We start from the raw sequence: 12,259 nt of genomic DNA on the forward strand, positions 1-12,259 counted from the left end.
GGTTGTGGGGGGGGGGGTGGCTGTAGTTCTCTGTCCTTCTGGGTGGGGGAAGGCAGATGAAGCCAGTCGTGGCTCTGGGCACATTGTCTTGGCAGTGTTTTCTAGAGCATCACACTGTCCCTTTGTCAACTTGCTAGCCCTCCCTTTTTTTTTCCTGTTTCATGAAAGGCACTTCTCCATTCGTTGGCACCGTGCCTGCAGTAATGTGGAGCAGGCTGTGACCGGGTGTTACTGGTGTTAAAGACTGCTTTCCAGATGCGTCCTTGCAGGGTTGAGTTGCCTTCTTTCATTGAGATGATTTCCTTTGAGACGTGAAGTTAGCAGGAATTTCAGACATAACACGTCTTTTCCGTAAATCCTTATCAGGAAAACTTGGCCTTCCTGTAGCACTCCCTGCTTGTGTAGGCTACACCTAATCAAATATTTAGAACTTGGTTGGTGTTTATTTACTGCTCAAATGAAAGGAAAGAGCCTCTGCCCGACCCTTTCACAACTACTGGTGTCCCAGGTGCTTCTGGGACAATGCAGAAGAAGGTGGACTTCCAGTTTTGTAACTGAGTGGACTCAGTTGGTGGGTGGGTTGTACAGGGCCTTCCAGAAATATCTAACCGACCCAAAGACGGTGTTGGTACACCCAGGGCCTCTGAAGCTGACACCCCGTCAAAGAGAACTGCAGCCTCAGCGTAGGCATCAGGTGACCAACCTTGTATCTCTTGCCTCTTCTGAAGCCTGTCCTTTTGAGCCAGCAAGCACTTAAGTAGCCAGGACTCACTGAATCCACTGTGTGCCGTGGGCACTGGGTGCTCTCTGGACCAGCCACGATTTGACTCACTTCCTCTGTTTGGGGCATTCCCTGCCTTCTGGTTGTTAGAAGCTACAAAGACTGTCCAGTTTAGATACAGACACAGACATTGGCTCTCCTATCAGATGTACCACCTGTTGGAGTGAGGAGCTATTCATGCAAAGAGGTGGGGTCTGGAGGAGTCCAGGCAGCGTCAGGGAGGTGCCAGCGGTGGGCATTGTGGGTGTGCTTCTGGCTGCACCGTCCTAACCTGGTTTTCCAGCCCACGTGGGCGTCCAGGAACCTTGCACTCACTTTAAAGCGTTCCTTTTTTGCTCACATTAATCAGAGTTGATTTCGGTTATTGCACAGTCTTGACTGATATATCATGTGGTGCTCAGAACATCATAATTTCTAGTCCCTAAAATATTCCTGTTTAATTATGCTTTAAAGAGAAAATTAATATTCAGTTTTGTTACTCCACAGTAGCCTGTCTGCCTTTTTTCTTGTTAGACACAGTTTCAAATTTAAATGTAAAAAAAGATGCGTTTTTAAGCATCTGTAGTACAGTACCAAATTACCTTAGTAGTAAGATAGGTATAATTTTTTAAATAGTGGTATTTATCTTTAAAAATAATGTAGAAGTTGTTTTTCCTTTAATATTACTGTCTGCTTAACTCATGACTAAAAATGGGAAACTTATACATGTTTATCCACACTCATGAGAGAGGGTAATAGTGATCTCATTTAGCTATAAGGTCCATTCATTCATTCAGTATAGATGAACATCTTCCATGTACCCCTAGCAAACACAGATGTGTCCCCGCTTCTCGGAGTCCCAGGGCGGTGGGGCAGACAGATAGTAGTCACTAGACCAGGGGTGGGCAAACTTTTTGACTCGAGGGCCACAATGGGTTCTTAAACTGGACCGGAGGGCCGGAACAAAAGCATGGATGGAGTGTTTGTGTGAACTAATATAAATTCAAAGTAAACATCATTACATAAAAGGGTATGGTCTTTTTTTTTTCAATAGTTTTATTCATTTCAGACGGGCCGGATCCAGCCCGGGGGCCATAGTTTGCCCACGGCTGCACTAGACTATAAATCGCCAGTGTGCCTGGTGCTGTGAGGACGGGTGCAAGATGCCCAAGACCCACAGAAGGGAAATGGCATCCGCTTAGAAAGGTCCTAGCTCAGTGGCTGAGATACGAATGGCAGGAGGAGCTGAGTTGTGAAGAGTTGAGGAGTGACCAGCTGGATGGAAACCTGAACATGCAAAGCCATTGAGTGGATGGTAGCGGGAGCTGTGTGGGGACCAGACAAAGGCCATTAGCAGATCACTGAGCCCAAGAGATGAGCCTGCAGAGGCTGGTGGGAGCCAGAGCACCCCCGACTGTGGCATCTATGTTAAAACATTGGCTTTGTCCTAGAAACGGGGGACAGAAGGGGAGCTGTAGCATTGTTTTAAGCTGAGGTGGGTACAGTGACTCAATTTGCATTTCGGAAAAAGCAATGTGGAGAACGTATCAGAGGGCCCAGGAGACCCGCTAGCAGGCCTGCCTGTGTCCTAGGTGAGTGATGATGGTGGCTCAATCCAGGTGGTGGAAGGGTTGGGGAATAGAGGTATGAGGAACTTTAAAGAAGGGGACTTGGTGAGGGCTTAGCTATGGGTTCAGGAGTCACGACGCCTTTGTCCCGAATGTCCTCTGGTTGTGTTCCTGCAGGACCTCCGAGCAGAAACGCCCCTTGGGGACCTGTGGCATCATGACTTCTGGGGCAGTCGGCTGAGCAGCAACACCAGCCACAAGTCCTACCGACCTCTCACCGTCCTGACTTTCAGGTGAGGTATTACGGTGTGGGCTACTCGCGAGGGTCACCCACAGCTTGTGCATTATAATATACCAGGTTGCATGTGACAGGATTCCCGGGGTCTAGGAGTCCTGTTAATAGTTCCTAGGGAAGCATAAGCCACTCACCTTTATGGGTTTCCAAGAAGTACGTGACAGTTCTAACTATTAGGAGTTGGGTCACAGGAAGACGGAGAGAACCTGCGTGTGGAAACGTTACTGCAGGGCTTGCTTTGGCAGGAAAGGTGCTAAAAGTGGGGCAACAATACAGAGTTAGCATGGCACTCTCAAGGATAACATGCACATGGGTGAAGCGTCCATTTTTCACAGCTCTTGGAGGTTGGACCCTTTGCTGGCGAATACCCAGGAAACTGTGAGACGGGCAACATGTGGCATCACATGAAATTGTCATTTTTTTCACTACAAATAAAAGGCATCAATCTTCCTGCTGTTACCAAGTCAATAGGCAAAAAAAAAAAAAGTTAAAAACGATCTAACTCTCCCCATTAATCAGGGAGCTGTTTGCATGAAATAGATTTATTCACCACACAGAGTTTCTATTCATAGCTATTTCTTTGACGCATTAAATACTTGTCTGTAGATCTCTCAAAGAAGCATGGAGATGATGAAATGGAACCACTGGTAATGGGAAAGCAGTCAGAAATAAGAATCCCTGACAATGAGAAAGTGGTTCATTGTTCAGAAGGCTGGTAGAAAAACTGTTCAGTACCTTTTTTTTTTTTTTTTGAATAAGCAAGTTACATGACTGTCTTCTATCCAGGTTCCTGTGGGATAGCCATCAGTAATGTGTGATACATTTTTTTGCAGTCTTGCCTTCTTTGCACTTAAAAAAATTTGACTGGCTTCCCTTTCGCTTTCCCTCTCCACGTATTTTCTGTCCCACTCCCCTGAGATCCCCTTGTCGTCTACTTCCCCCTCTGCAGCTAACTGTTCTTACCTTCTCTCCAGTTTCCTTAGCTTAGCAGCACTATTTAGCTGGGTGTTATTTTAACCAACATTGCACAACGTCTTTCTTTTCTCCTTTTAGTATTTTTACTCACCAGCCTTTTCCTTTAGATGGTTTGCGTTCTATTTCACATGCTTCTGCGCGCCTGGTGTGAGCACCCTTCTTCTGCTACAGGATTAACTACTATTTGTCGGGGGGCTTCCACCCCGTGAGTTTCCACGTGGTCAACATCCTCCTGCACGCGGGCATCTCCGTCCTCATGGTGGATGTCTTCTCGGTGCTGTTCGGCGGCCTGCAGTACACCAGCAAAGGCCGGAGGTTAAACCTGGCCCCCAGGTCATCCTTGCTGGCCGCTCTGCTGTTTGCTGTGCACCCGGTGCACACTGAGTGTGTGAGTATCGCCCACCCGCGGCATCCGCACCTGGGTGGGTTTGTTTCCTAAAACAGGCTTCCTTTAAATGCTCGTGGAGCTGTGGTGGTGCCCTGCCAGGCGTTGGAGACAGTTGTGTGCAGGTCCAGCAGGTCTCTCTTATGGAGAAAAATGCAGAGTCCCCAGTTGGCCAAGACTTTAGAATGGCAGCATGGTTTGCCCGCTGGTGATGCTCTCTGGTTCCCTCATATACCCACACTGTAAAGGTATGCATGTTGAATGTTGCCTGGCTTTGGGGTATACAAGCCAGAGGCCAGCACCACCTTTCTCCATTTTCCTGTGTTAGCTGAGAGGTTTATAGTTTGCAAAGTATTTTCTCACACTGTTGTGATTGTCACAAAAACTCTGTGGGATCAGATGGGGCAGCATCACAGCTTCACTTTACAGAAGAGGAACTGGTCTTATCCCAGGGCAGTCATGTGGCTGGCGGAAGTAGGAATAGAACTTGAAACCTGGTTGTCCCAGGTCTGTGCAGAGACGCTGCCGCCATACTCTGAGTTGAACTACAAAGCGGGTCTCCAAGTCCTGCTGTGGAATTACGAATTCTCCCCACCTTCCTTCTCCTCTTCTTGGCCCCCTGCATTATTCTCCCCCCCCTTGACATGTGGTTTGGTAGCTCCTGATGGGCCTGACCCGCTGTCCTGTGGGCCATGCCTTTATTGCACTGAGCCTGCTGCTGAGTATATGTGGTACCAACCATATGGGGGTTTCAGAAACCACGCTACCCCCACCTCCATGGGAACCCTTTGAAAATGTAAGTCATCATGTTTGCTGAGGTAAAAGATTTTATTTTATTCATTCATTCTGTGAGCATGAAGTACCTCAGATAAAATACTACATGTGCTTTATGACTTCTCAGTTTATTTCTGCATTTCATGTGTTATTTAAATACCTACATGTTAACCAAGTGCTTTGTGCATCTTGGAATTAAGTGTCAAAAGTTTGAGTAGAATTCCTGCCTTTAGCGTCTGATTTTATAAATTTTATTAAACTACCTATTCTTTGGTATTAAGAGGGTTGTGGAATTGTTCTTTCAATGTTCTTCTAATATCTACTTTAAAGCTTTAAAAAATTCTCATAATTTTTTACTTCAGCAAATTCAGAGGACTTCAGGTATTGGCACGCTGGGAACTGCTGCAAGCTATGTATTTGTGTTCAAATTAGAATTTGTTTCTGTCCTAGTTCTCTTTATGGTCTAAATGTTTGTTGGGATTCAGGAATAGTGTACACATTAATCAGAAATAAGGGAATTTCTGGCAGAAGTACTGATTTGGTACTTACCTGATTTTGTGTGATCTTAAGAGCAAAAGCAAATATTTGAATTATTAACCAGAGACGTTTTTCTAAAACTCTGATTTTAAATATTGAGAAGTTAGTTTGTAAACAAGTTTGAAATGCCAACAAGTATAACTGGATGTGCACACACCTCCCCAGAGAAATGCAATCCGGGGATGTTACCACCAAAATTCTACATTTGCGATGTTTAAAAATAGGAGAAAGGGGAGTATCTGAAAAAATTTCTTAATCTCTCCCACCCTTCCATTCTATGAAAGTCATTCGAACTCATAATGAAAGGAACAGTTTAGGCTTATTAGAAATTAGCATTCCTAAGACAGATCATTTATATATTCACCTTCCATTGTTTTGACAAGTAGTCGGTATTCAGTTTCCTCTTATCTACACCTCCCTGTTACTTTCCACTCTACATGCTACCCAGCTTTAAAGTGAGCAGAAAGCAGGTTGACCCAGAGAATTAGATGGAGGCAGAGCTCCTCAGAGTGTTCCAGGCCAGAACCGAGGAGGCCGCCTGTGCTATGGGCTGGGGCCTGGCCCTGGGCACAGCATCCCCACCTCCCACCCCCACTGAACAGTGATCTGGGATGAGGCTTGAGGATTTGGGAGTAATTGTGCTGCTTCTGTTTATATCTATTAAGGGACAGTAGTGGCAGTGTAGGCCCCTCCAGTGTTAGTACTGTAAATTTCCATTTGTTAACATTTATGTGTTTTGTGTCTTGACATTCATAATGAGGATGCTTTTGCACACTGAAAATAAGAACCTACATTTTCTGTGCCCTGGCTGGGTGACTCGGTTGGAACATTGTTCCATGCACCAAAAGGTTGTGTGTTCGATTCCCAGTCAGGGCACATACCTAGGTTGTGGGTTCCATCCTTGGAGCACATGTGGGTGGCAACTGATTGATGTTTCCCTCTCCCTCCCTTCTTCTCTCTATAAAAACCAATAAAAAACATATCCTTGGTTGAGGATTTTTAAAAAAGAGCCTACATTTTCCAGTCTTTGGGGTGATCAGCCATCCCCTTTGCTTAAGACTAAGGGGGTTATGGGATAGCCCTAGGCAAACTTGAGATCGGTCTGTCACACCCTGCAGACTTCCTACCTCATGGTCTCCAGTTGGTAGTAAAATAATTGCAATCCTTTTTTGTTGTTGTTGTTTTATTTTTTAAATTTTTATTGTTGAATGTATTACATATGTCCCCTCTTCCCCCACATTGACCCCTTCTAGCCCACCCCCGCCCCAGGCCTTCACCACCCTATTGTCTGTGTCCATGGGTTATGCACGTATGCATACATGTAATCAGTTTTATTTTGCTTTCCAATTCATATGAATGTCTCTTATTTCCAGCTATGCCACCCCAAATCACTCTGAGGTATTTGTAGATCGGAAGGGCTCCAACACACTAGTCACCAGAAGAGAGAGGGGAGCTAAGGGAGGGGTTGCCTAGTCCAGTGATGGCGAACCTATGACACGCGTGTCAGAGGTGACAGGCAAACTCATTTTTTTGGTTGATTTTTCTTTGTTAAATGGCATTTAAATATATAAAATAAATATCAGAAATAGAAGTCTTTGTTTTACTATGGTTGCAAATATCAAAAAATGTCTATATGTGACACGGCACCAGAGTTAAGTTAGGGTTTTTCAAAGTGCTGACACGCCGAGCTCAAAAGGTTCACCATCACTGGGCTAGTCCCTTGTCTCTTTGGAGACCCGGAAGCAGTCCCTGGGGGGGTTCCCTGAGGACACAGTGCAATTGTAAGTTCTCGTTTTCTTCAGAGCATTGATGAAGGTGTCAAGTTTGGGTATCAGAGAGGGATGCTCAGGCCTCCTTAATCTGCCTGTTCAATAAACCCAGAGCTTAATGCTGAAAGCGCTGGGTGGGGAAAGATCCTCCCTGTCACCTCTTCCTAATTCCTCCCTGTGGCCCCTGTGCACATTGTTCCTAGTGGGAATAAAAGTGAGCCACCTTAAGGATTCGGGGGCGGGTGTGGGGGCAGGGGGAGGTTGGCAGTGATTCCTCTAGAGAACCGTAGGGGAGGAAGAAATTTTATTTGAGGTTCTTTCAGCTGGTCTAATAATTAAATCAACATGAGACAGACTAATAAGAGAAAATAACCAGATTTAGTTACATAAGTATGTACGGGAGCCCCACATCCCTGAGAAAGTCAGAGATCCCACATACATGAAGGTCCAGAGACAGAAAAGGGAAAATGAGGTGTGTAAGGCATCCTGCGCCAAGGAATGATGTGGGGAGGGTGAGGAGGGAAATTTGCAGGATGGTAAGAGCAGATTTTCAGTAATTAGAAGTTTGCCCTGCCCTATAGGTAGTTCATGAAAAGTTATTTCTGGTAATAAGTCATTAAGGGCAAGGCCCCCAATTTAGATTTCTGGATAGTTAAGGGAAGAGCAAAAATTTCTCCTGAGCCCATTGGGTCTCAACTGCCTTCAGCTCAAAATAGCATGCCAAAATGGTGCATTGTGGGGAAATTTGTTCTGAACCCCTTCAGAATCCTGATATGAATGTTTCGGGTTATTTGTTAGAAAAAATAGCCTTTGTAAAGAACTTTGCCTGAAAATATATTATGCAAATTCAGAAGGAAGAATAAAGTCTCTTTGTACTCATGCCCATTTCCCAGTTAGATGTGGTGTCTGCTTGTATATGAAATCTCTTTAATATGTGAAAAATTTATTGTAAGGACTAAATACTCTTTTTACTTTAAAGCAATCGCCATAGTGTTTTAAACCCCGTTTTTCTTTATGTCAGGCAATGTACTATATATTCCTTAAAACTTGGTAGTGTCTTCACCAGCTAGCCAAAGGAAGAATACTTGGTTTAAAAATAAGTGATGATGTTTAAAGTTCACATTAGTGAACCTGCATCAAGAGTTCAAGATCAGAATGTATAATTGCCCTTAGCATTTCATACCTGATCAGTGTAGCGGGAAACTCCTACTAAAAGGTTAGTCTTTAACTGTCCCTAGGTAACAAGTGGTTGGCTCTTTTGGCCCGTATTCTTGTATTTATCCAGACCACTTCCTTCCCCTTCACTCATTTCAAGGAACCTTTTTTCTCTGAACCCTCTCCCCAATCCCTCCATGATCTGAGGACCCCCTTGGATAAGCTTCTCTGGGTTGACTTTGCTTGTGTTATTTTCCCTAAGGAATTTGGGTTCCGGGCCATCCTCAGGCTCTGTAGACAGCCACAGCTGGAAGATGCACTCCTTTCTCTCCCATCTCTTTCCTGGCAGCAGGCCCACAGGACCAGCTGCTCCATCCCTCACTCTCCAAGGTGCTCTGGAGCTCCTACCTGCTTCACCCTCAGCTGCTGTGTCCTGTTTTCGTTCCTTTCTGCCCCTCACATTTATAGAAGCACAATTTGGGATTCATATGGGAAACTCACAGTGAGCCAGCACCTACTGTGTGCTCTGCTCGGTTTCATTGCACTCCTGATTTACTGTGTCCTTCACTGAGTGAGTTACAGGCCAGACTATTCAAGAACTCTCATCGCATATTTACTTCACTCGTGAAGTGATTGCACTGTTTAACCCTCCGGCATGCTGGCATAGTCATTCAGACCTGTTGAGCCTCTGTCCTTAGTTCCCTCTTGGATGTGGGTGGCATTCACAGGCTGGAGTCCTCAACCCTTTCAGTCTTCTCAGAGACTGCGGGACACCTCGGGCTGCCACGTGCACCTGCATCAGGAGTTCAAGATCAAAATGTGTGATTGCCCTCAGCTTTCATATCTAACTCGTGTGGTGGGAAACTCCCAAAGTGCTTTCTTTATAGCTATTGCTTATACACACACTCGTGGTTCATATGTTAATATAGTAATTTCATGTTCATTGTATGTTATCTTATTTCCATTTATAGAATAGTCTTTATTCTGTATCTCATATATCATATATGCCCTTTAAGAAAAGGTCACATCCCACTTCTAGGAATATATCCCAAGAAACCAGAAACACCAATCAGAAAGGATATATGCACCCCTATGTTCATAGCAGCACAATTCACCATAGCTAAGATCTGGAAACAGCCTAAGTGCCCATCAGTAGATGAATGGATTAGAAAACTGTGGTACATCTACACGATGGAATACTATGCTGCTCTAAAACAACCAAAGGACTTGTATGCATGCATATAAGCATAACCAATGGACATAAGACACTGGGGGATAGGGGAGGCTAGGGGACTGTCTGGGGGGGGGGGGAAAATGGACACATATGTAATACCCTTTGTAATAAAAAATTAAAGAAAAAAGAAAGAAAGAAAAGGTCACATCCACGTGCTAGTTAGTAAAGAATGCCACATAAACTAGCCCAGTACTCATGGGTGGAATTCTGCGTCTTTCATTTGCCATGAAACATTTGGAGAACACTATTTGGAGTAATTAGCCTGGAAGAAATGAAACGCGAATTGCATATGGCTTCATTGTCACTAATATAAAGACAGTCATCAGGTGTAGAAAATGATGGGAGGAATGGTAGAAATGTTATTCTGTTTTTGTCTTGTCGATAGCTTTTGGAGCATTCTTTCCAGATTAACCCACTTCATTGGTTTTGTTCTGAAGGGAGGAAAAGGTGGCAGAGGCAGCTTTTGAGTCATTCCTGTCTTTTTTATCTGCCTGATGACTTTTAACCCTTAGTTCCCACCTTCCCTTCGTGTTTCGAATCAAGGTTTCTTTTTTAAGTATCATTCCCTTCCAGCTGATAGCATTTTCCACTTGACAGTCCACTTTGGAGACATCAGAAACACAGGTCCCTGCCGCTCCTGGGGACAGGGTGCTGAGTAACAGGGCTTCTGCTGCGTACAGTACGTGCCTCGCTGACTGTCCAGCCCCCACAGAGGCCATCAGTGGGTTCTAAGCAACCCGACTTTCTCTTAGAAACAGTTAAGTCAAGTCCTAGACCAAAAAGCATAAGAAAACCAATTTTAAGATAAGACCACGGGCTGTTGCAGGTACACAGATTATTTTAATAGAGATGGTAGAGTCTAATAAGGTTTTTTTCTATTTCTAAGGAATTTGTTTGTATTTCCTAAGTTTAGGATTTGTTAAAAATACATTTTTTTTAATGTAAATTTCTTTTTCTTCCCCTTTTAAGGTTGCTGGTGTGGTGGGCCGTGCAGACCTCCTGGGTGCCCTGTTCTTTCTGTTATCCTTCCTGGGCTACTGTAGAGCGTTTAGAGAAAGTAAGCGTGATGTTTGTCTTCTTAATTTTGAGATGGGAAGTTATTTGCGTATGTAAGGTCGTCACTTTGAGGGAATGTGGGGAAAGGTGTATGCCCGAGGTAGGTGTCTTGTTTCACTCCATTGCTTTTTTAATAACGCAGAGTTTGTGCATCAGTAGTCACACAGGAGCAGCCTGCTGTGCGGTGAGACCAAGAGCTTCTGCCCTAGGCACTGAAGCAGTTGTGATTGATTTTTGTGATTTTATTTCCAGCAGAATTGTAGGAGAAAAAAAGCTTTTGGTTCTTTTTTATTAAAACCTCATGGAGGAGAAAAAAAATAGAAAAACGCTGAAATGGATAGCTATGCACCTGGAGTGTGAGGGTCTTGTTTTTTATTGGAGCATTATTAATACTTACAAAGTCTGTTGACTTTTCTCAAAGACAACTCTAAAGTTTCAGGAAGTACCATTTTATTAATTTTAACTTATCTTCCTTTAAAGTAACTGCTTCCTATTCTGAGTAGATTTCAAAGACATCAGGAGTGCTTTTTGAAGAAAGTATTAAATGTTGATAGTTTTAACATATGTGGGGCACATTTATTTAGGAGGTGTAATAAAACCTCTCTTTAATTCTAAAGATTGTTCTTATGAAATAATGGAAAAATTATTGGGAGACTAAAAATTCTATCAAGTGAATTGATACATTTATTAATCTCCTTTAATGGAATATTCTCACAGAGGGTGGAAAACTAAAGACATTGTATATTGTTTTCCTGGGTCCTTTTGCTAATCTTTTCTCTGTTCGAATTCATATGCATACATTTTTTTCATATATGTGTCTGTTTTTAATTCATATGTAAATTATAAAATTATATCTGAGAGCCATCCAGACAAAAGAGAGATTTTTTTACTACCATTTTTTCTTGTTTTTTGAGGTAGGCCTGTAGAGCTATAAACTGCCCTCTCAGGACTGCTTTCGTTGTGTCCCATAGGTTTTGGATTGTTGTGTTTTGAGAGATTTTTTTAAATAAAACCTTTGGAAACTAATACCAAAGGTAGAAGTGCTTAATGTGTGATGGATTTTCAATTAATACTTTGATTCATGAAACATTAGTTAAGCATATTTCAGTATTAATGGGACTATCTTAACTAGTAGCAGCAATATAAGCTTTATTTTTATTTTTTTTTAATTATTTTATTGATTTTTTACAGAGAGTAAGGGAGAGGGATAGAGAGTTAGAAACATCAATGAGAGAGAAACATCGATCAGCTGCCTCCTGCACACTCCCTACTGGGGATGTGCCCATAACCAAGGTACATGCCCTTGACCGGAATCGAACCTGGGACCCTTCGGTCTGCAGGCCAACCCTCTATCCACTGAGCCAAACTGGTTAGGCATAACTTTTATTTTTTTAGTCCAGGAGCATTCTTTTAACATTTATGGCATTTTTACTTTAAAATTGGAAAGGGATTTTATAAAGAGATTGTTACAGGCCTTTCATGTTAAGGATGCAGATGTTTTTGAGACAGCTAACCTGGAAATATTTAGTGTTTGCACACTGACAACAGTGGTAGATGTGGCTTTAGCAGAAACCCTTTTAGGAATATGAATAGGTTTTCATTTGGTTGAAGTGACTTGGAACAGTTAGAAGGCAGCTGGATGGGTAAGGGAGCCTTTGAAGCCTTCCTGATGGCCTTGTGTCTACAGGAAGGCCTGACCCTCCCAGGCTTTGGTGCTTTGCTCACTTGAACCCGCTTTAGGAAAAGGAAAG

At 43.4% G+C, this 12,259-nt stretch overlaps 1 protein-coding gene across 2 annotated transcripts in view; it reads left to right on the plus strand.

Annotated features, from left to right (window-relative positions):
- The window catches only part of TMTC4 (transmembrane and tetratricopeptide repeat containing 4), a 55,670-nt gene that overhangs the window by 1,800 nt on the left and 41,611 nt on the right, over nt 1-12,259 (plus strand). For both annotated transcript variants that reach the window (XM_006761964.2, XM_015562784.1), the window contains exons 2-4: nt 2,506-2,621; nt 3,770-3,986; nt 10,422-10,509. In XM_006761964.2, the coding sequence (XP_006762027.1) occupies nt 2,506-2,621; nt 3,770-3,986; nt 10,422-10,509 (421 nt within the window). The remainder of the gene's footprint in view (nt 1-2,505; nt 2,622-3,769; nt 3,987-10,421; nt 10,510-12,259) is intronic.

Source organism: Myotis davidii, unplaced genomic scaffold, assembly GCF_000327345.1.
Source record: "Myotis davidii unplaced genomic scaffold, ASM32734v1 scaffold637, whole genome shotgun sequence".
Taxonomy (NCBI): Eukaryota; Metazoa; Chordata; class Mammalia; order Chiroptera; family Vespertilionidae; genus Myotis; species Myotis davidii.